This window comes from Mobula hypostoma, chromosome 19 (assembly GCF_963921235.1).
Source record: "Mobula hypostoma chromosome 19, sMobHyp1.1, whole genome shotgun sequence".
Lineage (NCBI taxonomy): Eukaryota > Metazoa > Chordata > Chondrichthyes > Myliobatiformes > Myliobatidae > Mobula > Mobula hypostoma.
In genome coordinates, this window is record NC_086115.1 from 41364445 (window position 1) to 41382867 (window position 18423).

At 42.0% G+C, this 18423-nt stretch overlaps 1 protein-coding gene across 1 annotated transcript in view; it reads right to left on the reverse strand.

Annotated features, from left to right (window-relative positions):
• The window catches only part of valopa (vertebrate ancient long opsin a), a 33674-nt gene extending 15619 nt beyond the window's left edge, over nucleotides 1–18055 (reverse strand). Inside the window, exons 1-2 of the mRNA XM_063071761.1 lie at nucleotides 17725–18055; nucleotides 2794–3004 (exon numbers count right to left, since the gene is read on the reverse strand). Coding sequence (XP_062927831.1) covers nucleotides 2794–3004; nucleotides 17725–17956 — 443 coding nt within the window. The 5' untranslated portion in view covers nucleotides 17957–18055. The remainder of the gene's footprint in view (nucleotides 1–2793; nucleotides 3005–17724) is intronic.
• Between the last annotated feature and the right edge of the window lie 368 nt (nucleotides 18056–18423).

An 18423-nucleotide genomic window follows, 5' to 3' on the forward strand; every position in this document is an offset into this window, starting at 1 on the left:
ACTCTATTAGTAATTTTAAGATTTTGAGATTTTTCAGCTCCAATAATAAAGTAAATTGCGCCGCAATTTTTTTCTGTACATCAAATCACCACCCTTATCCGATGACAAGGTTCAGTATGTCAATTCTGGGAATGAAGTTTCCTTCTGAGCTGGAACAGAAGTACATGTTGATATCTATTACTGTGTCATACTTAATACTTCTCTAGATGAATATGTGCAGTGATAACAATAACAGACGTCTGGGATGGTGAGATTATTTCAACACTCAATAAACCTGAAATTAAAATGTATTCTTGCATTATTGGTTAAAGAAGAAACATTCTTGATTTGTCCACCTCTGGGGAAAAATAATCATTTTGGATGACTAAACACATGCAGAAAGTGTTCAATTATAATTGGCTAATCATATTTGACCCTACCGTTATTCTGCAAGTTTAAAGTCATAATAGCGTCACGCTAACCACTACTGTGGATACATCAGCATCATCCCTGATGAAAATGGCAGAGTTTGTCATCAAAACACCAGTTATACTTGATACCTGTACCTGACTGGAAACCTGAGAAGAGTTTATTCATGTTGACTCCCATATGAAGATTGATGTGGGCTCCGTTTCAGATACCCTTGAATTGCCATCATAGACAGTGAGTTTTGGGTGAAGGCAACAGAAGATCCTCAACTACACTCTCTCACACTCCTTCTCTGCTCTTGAAAATCAATGATGTCCAACATGGCCTCTGTCAAAGGAAGCAAGCACTTAACATTGTGAGATTTCTGCCTGAGTGAGTCTTTCCCCGTCACATCTTTTTTATGAGCCGTCAGCTTATAAACTCAACTAATGAAAGTTGAGTAAATTATTTCTTCTTTGCAATAAAATGTGTTTTGTCTTATGGTTATAACACAGGAGGCCATTCAGCCCATCAGATCTATTCTGGCTCCCAGGGTATCAATAATATTTCTCCTCCTATTTTCCTGTACTGCTGTAAGTTTTTTCCTCTTACATTCCCCTTGGACTTGTTTTGCCATTAACTTACACTGAAGGATAAGCTTTAGAGCAAACTAACATACCGCCATGTCTTTGTGAAGCTGGAGGAAACTGGATGGTCCTGAGGCAAATGTTCACTGCCACAGAAAGTGTGTGCAAATACCGCAAAAACTGATTCCAAAGTCAGGATTGAACACAGATCTGTTGAGTTAGGAGGCAAAAAACCTTGAAAGAATAGCTTAAAACTATTGGCTGAAACACTCCTGAAGTTAAAAATCAGAAGCAAGCTTAAAAGACAGTCTTTTCCTTTCTGTGTAGCTTGGATGCCTTGCTAATTATCTCTAGGCTGAATTCCACGTCTTTGCCCAAACCAATAACCCTCATCACCTAAAAGAGCAAGGCCAATAGGTACATCGTAGCATTGCCAACAAGCTCCTGTAACAAAGTCTAATTCTATCTGCAGTTGGAAGGTCTTATTATTGGCAGGGCAAAATCAATATAACACCTACCCTGAATGCTTGTCAGAACATCTTCACTAAATAAAGCGCGGCTCCGGTAGTGCATTGTAACTTAAGGGCAAATTGGGAATGATCCATATCTGTTTATCATGCTGATATTTCTCAAACCAGTAGATTGAATTTTTAAATGTTTCCAGAGCAAACAAAGACAACCTCAAATCTTTCACACAAACTTGCAAACTTTTGTTGAATAGCTGTCCTTTCTCACAAGTGTCAGAGGCTGGATAATTGTCTTAATGCAAGGTCTCGAACAAAAGCATTGCATAACTCTTTGCCACCACAGATGCTGCCTGACCTGCTGAGCTCCTTTGGCAGCTCAGTTCTAGCATCATTAGCTTGCTGACGGAATGCTGTGCTGTCCCTATGGAGATGTTATTAACATTTCTATCACCAGATTGGAAAGAGCTGGAGACATTGAAATGCACAAGCAGAGTGAACTTGGCTGCCACTGGTATAATCAGATCAGCCATGATGGTATTAGATAGTGTAGTTGCATCAAGGGACTGTGTGGTCAACTCCTGATTCTAGTTCTTCTCTTCTTTTGTGTTGTCAGTCTTCAGTCATGGTAAAAGACAAAAGTTAACTTGCTCCTCACCTAGCACAGAGTAAATGTCACTGGAGAACAAATTGTGAGAACCCTTGCTGATCTTTCCAGTCCTGAATTCAAATCCATCCTACTGGCGCTCAGGTTAAATTCAGCTCACTCAGCAATGCCCAGCACCGGCATTACCATGTTCTGTGCTGAGCAAACATTATACTGAAACTTCAAAGCCCCACAGCAAAATGAAGTTACTATTGGGATAACAAATCAAAACGTTTCAGTGAAGATGATCAATATAACCAGATACCCACATATTTTCCTTCTATAATTCATATAGAACATATTCTACTCAGGACAAAAGCCTTTGCATAAACCTTTCTTCTGAGGAAGTGGAAGATAAAAAGTAAATCTTTTTTATATTGGGACTGAAAATGCCACTATTATGTTAAATAACATGTGATAAGCTTGAGCTATGCTGGCTTTACCATTCTGTGACAAAAATATAGGGAATGTTATCTGACAATCTGAATGTTATGAGTGGGTGAATAAATTCTGATGTTTAAAAACAGATTTCTTTAACAGTTCATAGCTTAAGTCTGTCTGCAACTTGGAAACAAAACTGTAGATTATCCATGGAATGCAAAGTTTCAAATTCAAATCTATCAACTAAGCTCAGGAAAAATGTAACAATTGCAAATTAACATACACTCTTACTAATACTTAGCTGAATGTGTTTCAGTGATAGACTTACCAGTTAGGTTCACATGTGGTGCCAATTGGACTAACAGTGTAACTGCTCCAGCCGAAGGTGGGTGGGATGGTCCAGATGAAAGAAAACACCCAAATGAAGACAATGCCAAGGGCAGCGTGCTTTCCTTGCAAACGAATATTACCCAGTGGTCGGCAGATCACAAAATACCGCTCAAAGGCTAATACTGCTAATGACCAAAGTGCCACAATCCCTGAAAAACAGGCACAGAACCCTAATAATCACATCTGTAATTTCTATTTATCTAATTGTGTTCACACAAGTATACAAAGTATCTAAAGTATACCATCCATACAACATTCCATTATAATTCAAGCAGATTAAACAATTTTTCGTTCAATCATCCCTTACTATGGGACATAAGTATCTCCCACCAAAATGCAGAAATGCATAACTGGAACCAAGATAAATTGGCGATTTACAAAAAATTATAAATAATCTCACTGATATAAAAATAAAACGTTGTGTGGATCACACACAAAATGCTGGAGAAACTCAGCAAGTCCAGCAAGATCTATACACGGGAGAAAGCAGTCGAAGTTTCAGGCTGAGACCCTTTGTCAACAGGATTCACTGGGATTAAGGGTCTCGGCCCCTCTATAGATTGTTTACTCCCCTCTATAGATGCTGCCTGCATTGCTGAGTTGCTCACTGAAGGCACAGTCTTTTCAGTTCAATAGATCCACTTAATCCAAACTAATAATTTCAGTAGATGAAAAGTTGTGGTACTTAATAAATAAGTAAGTAACGTTCTCAATAAATATGACTGACTAGCTAGACTCCTCTCTCCACCCATACAGTCACTGGCGGAAACGTTTTTGATTTAGAATTTCCTTATCAAGCCATCATCTACCACTTTCACCTCCTGTCCTGATAATACTATTAAATCCTAAACATCAAAAATCATTTTAAGGTAAATAAGATGCTTTGTCAGCAAGCATCTCTTTGAATATATGAGGCTCTCACATTGAACCATAGTGAATAACAATGCGTAACATAATTTATTGAATTTGCCAGACCGATCTGCAGAGATCAGAAATGACTGCTCCTCATTTACGTCCAAAATGAACAAGTTGAAATTCCTACTGTAATTAGTCATCAACATCATTCAATGTAAGTAGGTTATTTGATGAAGCACTCAACAAAATGTTCCTTCAATAAAAATATTATCAAGAATATTGCACACTAACATAAATACTATAATTCTCGATTCATGGCATAGAAACAATTCTTGATATGTTCTGCTTGTACTCTTCTTACTCAATCTGAGTTTCCCACCTGCTTTAAGAAGGCCACCATCAGCCCAGTACGGAAGAAAAGCAAGGTAACATGCCTTTCTCACTATGATGACTTGATGGTTCTGACATCCACCATCATGAAATGCTTCACGAGACTGGTCATGACACTCATCAGCTCCAGCCTCCTAGCCAAACCCTACCCAGCGGAGTGAGTTCCTCGTGGTGAGATCAGTCTGAGGCTCTTCCGCTAATTTGTGTTTTTAGATGATGTCACCAAAAGGCAAACCATAGATGAGAAAAGGGGGAAAGCCAAAACTAGATGAATGAAAAACTCCTGAATTAAAGATGTGGGAGTGGAGAATTTACCATTTGCATGATTTTCAATGCATATGATTCTCTTCTAAACACCGGTTCGTCAACCCAGTGAAGGTTGACTAACCCTTCCAGGAGGAGAGCCAAGGAGAGATTTTGGAAAAGAATGATTTGCTCCACCACGTCAAAGACTGCAAATCCCAACTGATTGAGTTGCCACTCTAAGCTTTGAACCTCTCTCAGTAAATAAGCCTGCAGCTGCTTCTTTTACCTTAATGATCACAGAATCTAAATGAAAAGGAATTAATTGGAATGGAGGAGAGGGATATGGGCCAAATGTGGGCAAATGGGACTAGCTTAGATGGGTATTCTTGATTGGTATGAACGAGTCGGGCTGAAGGTCCTGTTGCCATGCTGTATTGTTCTCATTCATTGACTAAGCAGGAGTAGCCGAATGACCTATTCTACTTCACACACTCCGGAGAGTTTCATAACGCCTGGGCCCTCTATGCATGTTGGCAGCATTTCCCCTACAAGCCATTATTCAGGGACATGATTTGAAAAAAAGTGCCTTTCCACTTTGTGAAAAGGTTGAAAATGTTTATGTTTTTGCAAAGACCTAAAAGAAATTGAAAACTGAGCCATCAAAGTTTTTACTTCAGGTGAGGTTGGAAGATTCTTTAATTGGTTAACAGTACACTGATGAACAACAGCAGATGTGAAAGCAGGTACCTGAAATGGTGTTTACCATCTTGGCTAAGTACTGTAAGTATTAGGAGCAGCACTAGTAGATCATTTGATACTTTGTGCCAACACTACCTTTTATCGAAGCCTTGGTTGATCTCCTACCTCAGTGCTACTTCCTAAACTATCACTATATAACTGTGTTTTCTGTATATCCAGAAACCAATCAGTCTCTATTTTAAATGACGGAATTTCTGAAGTCTTCTAGAGTTGAGAATTGCAAAGAGTCACCATCCTCTGAAAGATGAAATTTCTGTTCCTCTTGACCCAAATGGCCTAAGATTCAATGAAATGGTTTCTCTAGCCATTTTTTTTCCTAATTACTCCCTTCACCTATTAGCCTTCAGTGGCTTGTGAACAAGGACACTCAGGTCTCTTTGACCACCTGCAGTTTCACCACATAGCAACTACTCTGTTTTTTTGTTAATGCACCGAAACGGATAACGTCACATTTCATCACGTTATTCCACCTACTTTATTCTCACCCACACACTTTAGCCTATACATTGTCCTTTTCAAATTGTCCTCCCTCCTCATAATCCCATCTAATTCTGTATCATCAGAACACACAAGTGAAATAAAAAGGGAATCAATTGTTGTTCATGGTTGTTGAAAAAAAAGGCTAAAATTATATTAGCTATGTACTTCTGAAATCTCAAAGGTTGTTTCATTAGATTATTATAAAAGTTGTATGTCTAGTATTGACAAAAAGTAGTTTTATCACTGTGAGCTCATGAAGGACTAGACCCAGGTGCGGAGAAATGGCAGGAAGAGAGAGAAACAAGAGTTAAACGTCGGAATCAGAGCCTTGGAGGAGGGACTGAGTGACACCATGGGGTAACTTGTCCTCTCAGACACAAACCTGCTCATCGCAGGAGCTGTGGATAGCAGGCTCATGTCTCAAACAGGAGCAGAGGAAAGGCAGGATCCCCAAGAAGAGATGGAAACAAGATTAAACACTGGAATACCAACAGAGCCTCAGAGGAGCAACTGAACAACACCACGAGACAATTCATTCTGTCCAACACAATGATCCCCTTGCGGCACTGAATGGGAGGCCTCCTTAAGTAATCATAGGCTGCGGGAAACATATGCCAGCCACAATTAACTTGACAAGATTAACCCAAAAACACAAGATGTAACAACTCTAGTTAAGACACTGATTAGTAAATACAGGTGCACAAAAACCCCAGAAGCTCAACGCTCTACAGCAAGCCCCAAGGCTCATGACATGTTTTGGCACATTGGGAAGCACACTAAAATACTGTCTAATCCTGCTCATTATTTTTCACCTAGTAATTTTAAAGAAGAGTATTGTTTAAGGTAGGGGCATAAGAACAAGCAAAGCTTAAATAGAGTATGTCAGCAGTCATGAACAGTAGTGAACGAAGCAGAGAATCTGCTGATGAGTGAGAGATAGTGAGCAGCCAGAGGTCTGATAGCTTGACAGAGAACATTAACAGTTTTGGGCCTATTTTTTTCTGATTTCCTTTCCCCAAAGACGCTGTTTGCTGCTGTCCTCTTCAATATTTCCAGCTTCAGACCCTGACTTTCCATTCTAATTTGTTGCTTTCCAGACTTCTGCAATCTTTCACGCTTACTGTCACACACAAATAGAGTGCATTTATAGTGATCACTGGTTCCTAGTTTCTAGGCGTTGTACAATTTACCTCACACTTCTCGGATCCATCTCCTATCAATTCCAGAATCTTAAACTGCTTGCACCACCACCGTCTATCCCATTCCTGAATCGCAGCTCTTACTCCCAGACCAGTTCCCATCTCAGCAACTAGCTTTAATATATCAACTCTGGAACATCCATGTCACATCATGAACAGTACCGCTAAAGATTTAATTACTTACAGACTGACTGCTCTTAAAGTCAGCAAATATTTCATAGTTCCATCCAAATATTTGCTAGCAAAAATGAACAAAGATAACCATGTGTACAGCAATCCATGTGCAAATACTGCCAGACAGAAAGGATGAAGATTAGATTTATTCACATTAAAAACCTCTGCAAATACTTTGTTCTCTTAATCAATTTGGAAAAGTCACTTTGAATATCATCAACCTCCCTAACATTTTTTCCTTTTGGCAGAAAAGTCTTCCAGCATCAGATAACTGAATTGCCACAACCAGAAACCTAGGCTAATAACTCAAACTCTGATGCCCTTACGGTTCCTTAAGGTTGTCAGATCTGGGGATGGTAGTAGGGATAAGCTCCCACTACCAATTAAATGTTCCCAATGGTGCGTTTCTCAAATAGCCTCTCTCAAATAGCCAAGTCTAGCCCCTGACTTTCACATGTGGCTTACTACGAAGCCCGGCAGAACTGTTTCTTCTGACAAGAGAAGGGGAAAAGGTGGGTTACTGGCACCTTAAAACCAGTCACTTCGGGCAGATGGGGCTTGTCTCGTCGTGGTTGGCAGTTTATCTAGGAGAAGGAAAACTCCAATCTCAACCCTCTGCTGCCATGCGGCTATACCCACTCATGGGGAAGGCTTCAGGTGTAATCTCACAGGAAATATCCGAAGCTGAAGTCCTTAAGGCAGTCCCAGGCTGGGTTCAACGATGACAGGCAACTCCTGCGACGCTGCTGATGCCAAACTGTATCGGTCTCTGCCATTCCTTTGGATTCATCAGCTGGGCGGAGAAGGGGAGCCTGGTACATGGACAACAGCTTGCTCTTCATAACATACTGCCCAGGCTTGCTTGTTATGTAGACAGCTGGCAAGTGACATCCGTGGTCGACCGTGACCAACGGTGAGCCTCGGATACCTTTAATTTAACCCTTGCCTGAAAAATCAAACTACTCATTGGTCTTACTCTGCTGTATTATTCTGTCGTTCAGCCTTTCTTTTGATATGATGTCATGCCACTATATTCAATACCTGCTTGAGCTCAGTTTGCATTGTACAGAACAACTTCCAAGAATGCAGAAATATAATAAGATATACACTCACACTTATGAAAGACAATTAGAGACGTGCAATAAATAACTGGCCTTATTATTTGGGATGCCCAAATGGTAAACATGAATAATTTTAAAAATATGGAATTAATTAGGCAAATTCAGCCTTATAAACTATTTTGCTAACTTCTCCTGGATAGACAACTAACAACACTGATGTCAAACTGGATCAAAACCACAGGAAGGGAAACAGAAAAGAGGCATGAATTGGCCAACGAATCTGCTCCCCATGAACCACAACTAGATTTCAAAATTCAGAGAAATGCTTAGAAAATTACCAAGTGTAATATTGGGGCAGAAGTGCTAAAGGAGGCTTTATTGGGACCAGCGTGCAAGCTGCAATCCTCCAAGCAGATCATGATTCCAAGCTTGCTATATAAAGCAATGCTGTAGTTACCTTAAGGGAAGCAGCTTCATATGTTCTGGCTAGACATTGTATGGACCGCGCATCAAAAGCTGAAATAAATCTAGTTTGAAAATTCCTAATGGAATTTAATGACAATAAAAGAAAACTGCATATTGGCTGGTTGTGTTAAAAGAAGGAGGCTCGGGAGCAAGGTGTAAGAGATTTAGATAATCAACCCAAGGCCGCATTGCGCTTATGTGACAGACACCCTGTGTGTTTAGGGACATTATCAGAGTCAGAGAGCCCAAGGGTTTGGAGACAGAGGGCACACAGTGGTCTCGTAGGCTTAAATCACCATATGGAAGACAGAAGCCCCAGAAGACCTGGTACAGCACAGGAGACTGAGGTCTTATGGGGTTCAAAATCAGCACTGGAGAGAGTGAGCCCAAATGGGTTTAAGGAGAAGCTGCACATTTAGTGCAGCTTACAAGATGGAGGCCTCGCTAGTTTGGGGAACAGTAAGAGAAAGGAAGAGAGTGGTTCATGGGTTTAAGGAATAGCAAGAAAAGCAGAGGCCACATATAGACAGCCATTTTAGGTCTGACACTGAAAGAGATAGTTTATGAAAAATACAGGAAAGAGAGAGACAGGGTGAGGGCAGCAAGGAAGATGGAGGCCACGTGGAAGTAAGGATAGTAGAGGAAACAGATACCCCTTGGGTTTAAAGACATTGTGGGAATTGAAGCCTTTTCATTTCAGGGTCTTTGATGTGAGATGCTCCCATGGGATAAATCCAGTACTGTCGGCTGGGAATTTGCCATTTGAACCCACTGAGATGTCTGCAGTGCTTGAGGAAACCATGTTCTGCTAACATAGTTTAATTTGAGGGGAGGGATATGGTACAAAATATAATTGCAATGGTACAATTCTAAATGGGATGCTGCAGTAGAGAAAACCTGAGATGCACACACTCAAATCTCTGAAGCGAGAACAGTTTGGCTGTTGGCAAGAGACAAAGAATCTTTGGCTTTATGAACAGAAGCATAAGGTTTGTTTTGCTATTTCATGCATAAGGAGGATTTCAGTGGCATAGATAACTATAAAAGAGTGACTAGAATTTTACGGTATATAAAGGAAAAAGTAATGTAAGAGAAGCTTCTCAAACTAGAGAAAACAAGGGAAAGATTTGATGAGAAGTTAGAAATCATGAAAGCTTTTGTGAGAGTAAAGAACAAGAAACATTCTGGTGGAAGAAAGACAACTAACCAAACACAGATTTAAAGACGTACTCCAAAGTACTGAAGAAACCAATCTTTAAAAACATAGAAACATAGAAACATAGAAAATAGGTGCAGGAGTAGGCCATTCGGCCCTTCGAGCCTGCACCGCCATTTATTATGATCATGGCTGATCATCCAACTCAGAACCCAGCCTTCCCTCCATACCCCCTGACCCCTGTAGCCACAAGGGCCATATCTAACTTCCTTTTAAACATAGCTAATGAACTGGCCTCAACAGTTTGCTGTGGCAGAGAATTCCACAGATTCACCACTCTCTGTGTGAAGAAGTTTTTCCTAACCTCGGTCCTAAAAGGCTTCCCCTCCATCCTCAAACTGTGACCCCTCGTTCTAGACCTCCCCAACATCGGGAACAATCTTCCTGCATCTAGCCTGTCCAATCCCTTTAGGATCTTATACGTTTCAATCAGATCCCCCCTCAATCTTCTAAATTCCAACGAGTACAAGCCCAGTTCATCCAGTCTTTCTTCATATGAAAGACCTGCCATCCCAGGAATCAATCTGGTGAACCTTCTTTGTACTCCCTCTATGGCAAAGATGTCTTTCCTCAGATTAGGGGACCAAAACTGCACACAATACTCCAGGTGTGGTCTCACCAAGGCCTTGTACAACTGCAGTAGTACCTCCCTGCTCCTGTACTCGAATCCTCTCGCTATAAATGCCAGCATACCGTTCGCCTTTTTCACCGCCTGCTGTACCTGCATGCCCACTTTCAATGACTGGTGTATAATGACACCCAGGTCTCGTTGCACCTCCCCTTTTCCTAATCGGCCACCATTCAGATAATAATCTGTTTTCCTATTTTTGCCACCAAAGTGGATAACTTCACATTTATCCACATTAAATTGCATCTGCCATGAGTTTGCCCACTCACCCAACCTATCCAAGTCACCCTGCATCCTCTTAGCATCCTCCTCACTGCTAACACTGCCACCCAGCTTCGTGTCATCCGCAAACTTGGAGATGCTGCATTTAATTCCCTCATCCAAGTCATTAATATATATTGTAAACAACTGGGGTCCCAGCACTGAGCCTTGCGGTACCCCACTAGTCACCGCCTGCCATTCTGAAAAGGTCCCGTTTATTCCCACTCTTTGCTTCCTGTCTGCTAACCAATTCTCCACCCACACCAATACCTTACCCCCAATACCGTGTGCTTTAAGTTTGCACACTAATCTCCTATGTGGGACCTTGTCAAAAGCCTTTTGAAAATCCAAATATACCACATCCACTGGTTCTCCCCTATCCACTCTACTAGTTACATCCTCAAAAAATTCTATGAGATTCGTCAGACATGATTTTCCTTTCACAAATCCATGCTGACTTTGTCCGATCATTTCACCGCTTTCCAAATGTGCTGTTATCACATCCTTGATAACTGACTCCAGCAGTTTCCCCACCACCGACGTTAGGCTAACCGGCCTATAATTCCCCGGTTTCTCTCTCCCTCCTTTTTTAAAAAGTGGGGTTACATTAGCCACCCTCCAATCCTCAGGAACTAGTCCAGAATCTAACGAGTTTTGAAAAATTATCACTAATGCATCCACTATTTCTTGGGCCACTTCCTTAAGCACTCTGGGATGCAGACCATCTGGCCCTGGGGATTTATCTGCCTTCAATCCCTTCAATTTACCTAACACCACTTCCCTACTAACATGTATTTCGCTCAGTTCCTCCATCTCACTGGACCCTCTGTCCCTTACTATTTCTGGAAGATTATTTATGTCCTCCTTAGTGAAGACAGAACCAAAGTAATTATTCAATTGGTCTGCCATGTCCTTGCTCCCCATAATCAATTCACCTGTTTCTGTTTGCAGGGGACCTACATTTGTCTTTATCAGTCTTTTCCTTTTTACATATCTATAAAAGCTTTTACAGTCCGTTTTTATGTTCTCTGCCAGTTTTCTCTCATAATCTTTTTTCCCCTTCCTAATTAAGCCCTTTGTCCTCCTCTGCTGAACTCTGAATTTCTCCCAGTCCTCAGGTGAGCCACTTTCTCTGGCTAATTTGTATGCTACTTCTTTGGAATTGATACTATCCCTAATTTCTCTTGTCAGCCACGGGTGCACTACCTTCCTTGATTTATTCTTTTGCCAAACTGGGATGAACAATTGTTGTAGTTCATCCATGCAACCTTTAAATGCCTGCCATTGCATAAAAAGGTTTTCTTATTGGGATGTATGCATGATAAAGTGGTGAAAGCAAATTTAAATGATATGGATAAAAATATAGGTGGTCTGATCAGCAGATATGACACAATAATTGGTGGAGTGCTGGATAGTGAGGAAGATTGTCAAAGATAGAGCAGGATATAGACCAGTTGGAAATTTGGGCAGGGAAATGGCAGATAAAATTTAATCTTGACAAGTGTGAGATGATGCATTATGGGAGGTCAAATGCAAGAGGAAAGCGTAGTGTAAATGACAGGACCCTTAGGTGCACTGATGGACATAAAAGTCTTAAGGAACAAATCCGTCGATCACTAAAAGTGGCAACTCAAATGGTAGGATGGTAAAGGCATATGACATGTTTGCCTTCATTGCTAGGGGCAGTGAGTATAAAAGTTGTCATATGCAGCTGCAGAAAACATTATTTTTGCCCCTGTTTTGGAGGGTTTACATTCCTAGGAAACCGTTAGGACAACGAATTTTCATAATGTAAAAAATTGACAAAATATGTTGTTTCATTCACGTGTAACACCCTGGGAAAGGATTCACTGGTAATATAATGGTTTTTCTGTAGCAGCAGTGTTTGGGTTACAGCGAGAGATAACGGGGCTTTGGCATGTGTGCCATCCAATGAAGGGAGTGTTTTTTTCTTGTTGTGTGCCTGAGAACGAGGTGATCTGGGTCTTTTGTTCAGCGAGAGATGAAGAGAGAAGATACCAGAAAGGAGAGGTCGTAGACAGCAGGACAGAGTGGACTTGGAGTGGGACTAGGAGTCAACAAAGCCCAGGGAAATCGATGGAGGACCAATGGAAGGGAAAACATGAGCTCCAACTTGTACACATTAGATTGTTTCATTAAAATGGGCCCTTTACTTTTTGTTTCCTTTAGTCAAATTAAAAATTATAAGGCTAAATCATTTAATTGCATATGGTTGTACTGTCTGTTATTTTTGTGGTACTGATTTGTAATGGGGGAACCGATCACACAGAGTTCACACAAACAGGAGGTTTTGCACCTCAGATTCCATATGTTTGGCGAGGCCAGAGACTATCTTCCCTAGACTAATGCCATTGGCCAAACCTGAGGGTCACATACGTTTTGAGTTCACTTAGTTCTTTTATTCTCCTTCCATAGGAAGGAAGTGGTGGCTGAGGAATGGGTGGAAAACTGACTTATCAGAATGTTGCCTGAATTGAGACCATATTAGCTAGAAGGAGAATTTGGATAAACTTCAATATTTAAAGGCTGAGGGGTGGCCTCACAGGCATGTATACCTTTATAAAGAGCATAGATAGGAAAGATAGTCAGAGTCATTTTCCCAGAGTGGAAATATTGAAACTAGAAAGCCCAAGTTTAAGGATGAGGGATAAAGTTTAAAGGAGAGTTGTGAGGCAGTATTTTTCTTAAACAGAGTGCCAGTTGCCTGGAACGTGCAGGCACATTAAGAACTATTCTTAAAGAACAGGTGCAGTATATTGCAAAATCTCAAAATATTCCAAACAGCTTTACATCTAATAAAGAAATTTGAAGGGGTGCAATGTCGGGAATATTCTTGTCCATTTGTGTTTAGGAATTCCCTCAGTTAATAATGTGAGAAGAGCAGAGAATTTTGTGGTGATATTGATTAAAGAAGAATTGTTTAGGACTTCTAGAGAGCTCCACTACTCTTGCTAAAAATGAAATGGGATCCTTCACATCCATCTGAGTGGCATCCCGGCTGTGATAGCGTATTTGACGTCGGAGCCCTCTGCGGTGCTGCACTGGAATATGAACACAAGGGATTCTTCAGTTGCTGGAAATTCAGAGTAGGTCACATGAAATGCTGCTGGAACTCAGCATCTATGGAGGGGAATAAATACTCAACGTTTTGGACTGAGACCATTCGTCAGGAGTGTGAAACTAGCTTTTAATGGCTCGACTGCAGAGTGGACCATTGAACTCACAACGTTCCATTCGGGGTTGTGAGTGGTACTGACTGAGCCACACCTGGCACTGTAAAAGACAAAGACAGTGTGACAATGCCAATCTTCAGCAGCCAAGCTAGATATTTCATACCTCTGACTGTCTGTCCATCGAGCAGGGACAGCATGGGATGTCCTAGAGGTTTGAGTGAGAAGGAGAAAATGGAACCTGAGAGGAGATTCCGCAAGCTGACCCCCATTCTCATCTCACCATATCTCCTTCCCCGCCCATCACCCCCCTCTGGTACTCCTCCCACCTTTTCTTATTTCCATGGCCTGTCCTCTTCTACCAGATTCCCCCTTCTCCAGCCCTGTATCTCCTTCACCAATCAACTTCCCAGCTCTCTACTTCACCCCTCTCTCCTTCCTCCCGGTTTCACCTATCTCCTTCTGTTTCTCCCAATCCCACCTTCTAACTCTGACTTCTCATCTTTTTTCCCCTCCAGTCCTGATGAAGTGTCTCGGCCCAAAACATCGACTGTACTCTTTTCCATAGATGCTGCCTGGCCTGCTGAGTTCCTCCAGCATTTTGTGTGTGTGTGTTGCTCGGATTTCCAGCATCTGCAGATTTTCTTTTCTTGGTCAACGTTATTTGGCAGAATGTTTCATTGCCAGAGCTCACAATCGAGCTCACTCACCAAGGCCTGTCCTAGCTCAGAGTGAGAGGGACCCTTCCTATCTGATTCAATGCCACCCCGTGCCAGCTTCAAAATGGATGTGGTGTGGATAAGATGATCATCTACCTCCTCATGGAGTATGTGTTTCTTTAGATTGTCCAGAGAGGGTTGCAGTGGTCCTTGACAAGGTTCACCTAGAGCAACTGTGTAACACAATCCTCTCCGATACATCAGCTCTTCCCAGTGAGGCATGCCAAGGTAAACATCACCTGCTGTTGGAAGACCATCAATCCCATGAATGACACACTTTGCTCTGTCCAAAACTTGTTGGACTTCCAGTGGAAGGAGATATCCACAAATGAACGCCATATTCCAAGTTGATGGATTGGATGCAGAGGGATGTAACGAACCCTGGTGCAGCCACTGCCCAGACTCAGTGAAAGTGGGCCACAGACAAAGGTTCCACTACCATTGTTTATCGATGGGCTGGGACTTGTGTGCAACCATCTCAACTATTTCACCGTCATGTTGTTTAAGGAGGAAGCATGAGTGGTGTTAATGTATTGTAAAGGAATGTGGTGAACTAAGTATAGATAAAGATCAGTCTTGATTGGATTAATTGCATATATGAAGAATAAAGTATATTCTTAGAAAAAGAGATTGTTTCACTACAAAACATTGCATATTCTGATTAAAGGTAGTCATACTGATGCTCACTTTCACTTTCCTTCAGCATTTTCTGATAACACCACTGTTGTTGACAGAATCTCAGATGGAACTGAGGAGGTGTACAGGCATAAGATAGATTGGCTGGTTGAGTAGTGTCACACTAACACCCTTTGCACATAATCACCCAGACCAAGGATTTGATTGTGGACTTGAGGAAGGGGAAGTCAGGAGAACACAAACCAGTTCTCATTGAGAGGTCAGGGGTGGAAAGAGTCAGCAGCTTCAAGCTGCTGGTCATCAACATCTCAGAGGATCAGTCTTGGCTTCCATACATTGATGCAATCACAGTGACTATACTTCATTAGGACTTTGAAGAGATTTGGCACGTCACCAAAGACTGGCAAATGTTTACAGATATAGTGTGGAGAGTATTCTCACCTGGTTGCATCACAGCAAGGTATGGAGGCTCTAATTCACAGGATTACAGGAGGGTGCATTTCAGACAGGCACAGCCCTCGCCACTATAGAGACAACTTCAAAGTGCAGAGGCTCAAAAAGGCAGCGTCCATCTGGGACGTGCCCGCTTCCCATTATTAGAAAGGAGGTGCAGGAGCCTGACGACCCACACTGAGCTTCTTCCCTTCTGCCATCAGATTTCTCAATGGTCCATGAACCCATGAACACGATCAGAATCAGGTTGATTATCACTGGCATGTGACGTGAAATTTGTTAATTTAGCAGCAGCAGTTCAATGCAATACATAATCTAGCAGAGAAAAAATAATAAATAAAATAAAAATAATAATAATACCGCTTTTGCACTGCAGCATTTATTTATGAGTTCTATAACTAGTAGTAAATGTTATGTCTTGCACTGTTCTGCTGCCACAAAACTAATTTTACGAAATATTTCAGTGATAAAGCTGGTACTGAATCTCTGTTTCTCTTTACAATCCAATGATCAGGTAATATTCGTTTTTATTTTGCTTTAACTAATTAAGGTTGCTGGCAGAGTAGTGCCAGATGACATGAGGCGACGGTGAGGGAGAGAGCAGAGGGGCGCGTTGAAATCCGTACTGGGTTGGAAGCTGGGCGCTCCCGTGTTCGCTCGGTGCTGCCCCCCGGTGTTCGCTATCGGAACGATATGTGCTATGTGCCGTGTGCCGTGTGCCGTTGGCAATGTGTTTCGTACCTTGACGCCGGAGGAAGGCTGTTTGAGTTAGGCTACATTCATGAACGGTTGAATGAAAATTAAGCTTGAACTTGAGCTTCATCTCTGAGCATCGCTCCACCTAAACTACAATAAAAAGGCAGTAGGAAGATGACTTGCATTACTGCTTTCACAGAGTGCTAACAATTAGTTCGAGCAACTGACAGCCTTATAGTTTTGCGCGTCTGTGATTTTGCATCCTACAAAGCTCCGCTCACCTGCTCTGCACTTGAGTCAAATTGCAATTGCAATGAACTGTTAGCAGCAAGCTGGCTCTTGTGCTTTGGAAGAATTAGGTTAAGTTCCCATTCTCCCCTGTGGACCAATATTCTGTTCTACTTCCATTCTCACCCGAGGTGGGTCCCTCCAGTGTCTGCCTTTGTCTGATTAAAACAGCTTCTCCTCGCTATCAAGCCAAAACGGCTCCGTGTTCAAACTAAAGGCTAGTAGAAGGTTGACTTCAATTCTACATCGTCGCCGTAGGGTTTTCCTCCCTGTGCTCTAGCGGTAAAAGCGGAACTCCGCCCAGAAGGTTTTGGGACACAAATTTTATATTTCGGCCTTTTGTTTCAACGCCTACTTCAGTCTCTGGGAGCACTAGCTTACAGGACATGCTTACGTTTCTGAGAGCATCTTCTGCCGGTGAAACCTGGCTTAACGGAGAAGGGGTGGAGATTTGAACCGGTCTCAATAACCATGAAGGAGGATCGCGGCAAAGCCGAGAAATCGCCACTTTTGCAGCAGACGGTCCTGAAATGCCGGCGTTATCCTTCCCTTTGACTGCAGGAACAGATTCATTCTCTGACTCTGTAGTATGTTCCGAGGTAATGCACTTTACCTTCACTCCAGGTTTAGTAAACGCACGCGTAGTTTAAGGTCAGCGCACATTTCGCTGCAGATTTGAAGCCCTCCCTCCACACTCCGCGACGAACCGCCAGCTCTGCACTAAGTTTTTCAACTTGAAACTGAGGAGGAAGCAAAGGGATTGCGATTCCTACTTCGGCAGCGTGTTGGGGATTAACCCTCTTTTCGACTGAACTGATACAATCGATCAGGTGATGCATTCATAATAAACTTCTGTTGAAAATACTTGGACTCCCAGAGATCCGTGATAGGCCATTATTCCTATCTAAAGTGCTGCAGGAATTCTGTATTTTCACTGCAAACGCCTTGTGTCAGAAGCACAGAGCACTAATCTTCCATCAAGTAATACAATCAGGCCAACAGAAATGTCCGTGTAGTGTACGTTTAATCCCCAACATAATTACTCACTATTTTCTTCCCTTGTTACCATCACCTGTAACAGTTGACAGCCACCTTACTTGATACAAGAAATAAAGTTGACGCCTAGCGTCTTCAAAAAGAAATGTGACTTACCAAAAAAAGTTACGGAAAATCCTTCCAAAACGCACGCCCATTCTCCCAGGACGAAATATCCATGCAAGTTGGTGACAATGCTCAGAGTCCCGCCGATAATCGAGACGAGGAAATCAGCCAGGGATAAGTTGAGAATGATGTAATTCGGAGGCTGCCTCAGCTGCTTATATTTGTACGTCACCAACAACACGGTGAAGTTTTCAGAAAGTGATAAAAATGTCACGAAAATCATTAAAGTCGCCAGGAGTTTGAAGTTCCAGGGTTCGATGGTGTTCAGGGGACCGCTGAACGGGTCGGCTCGTGGGGATATCGTGTTAGACAGGGTTGCGTTCACAGTACTTCCCCAAGAGGAATTCATCCTTTACGCTTACCAGTTGGAGAAATTCGCCTTCAGCATCCACCAATCACTACAGGCTTGTTAATGTTGACCAAGCTGCAGCCCCAGTAAACAAACAAATAATATATATAAACTATAGATTATTTATTCCTTATCTACTTCGCTGATGAAAATGCGCCCGGAGTTCTGCGCAATTAGTTAAACTATCTTCAGGCAGGAAACATCTGACAGCATAGCCCTTCTTTGAAAAGGGAGGGGTACGGGGACCCTTTTTATACTGAAAGCGATGGCTTGAGGTTACAATGTGCACCACTAGAACGTAAAGGGGACTATTTATGTTGGACCGGGAAACGATGAGCTCC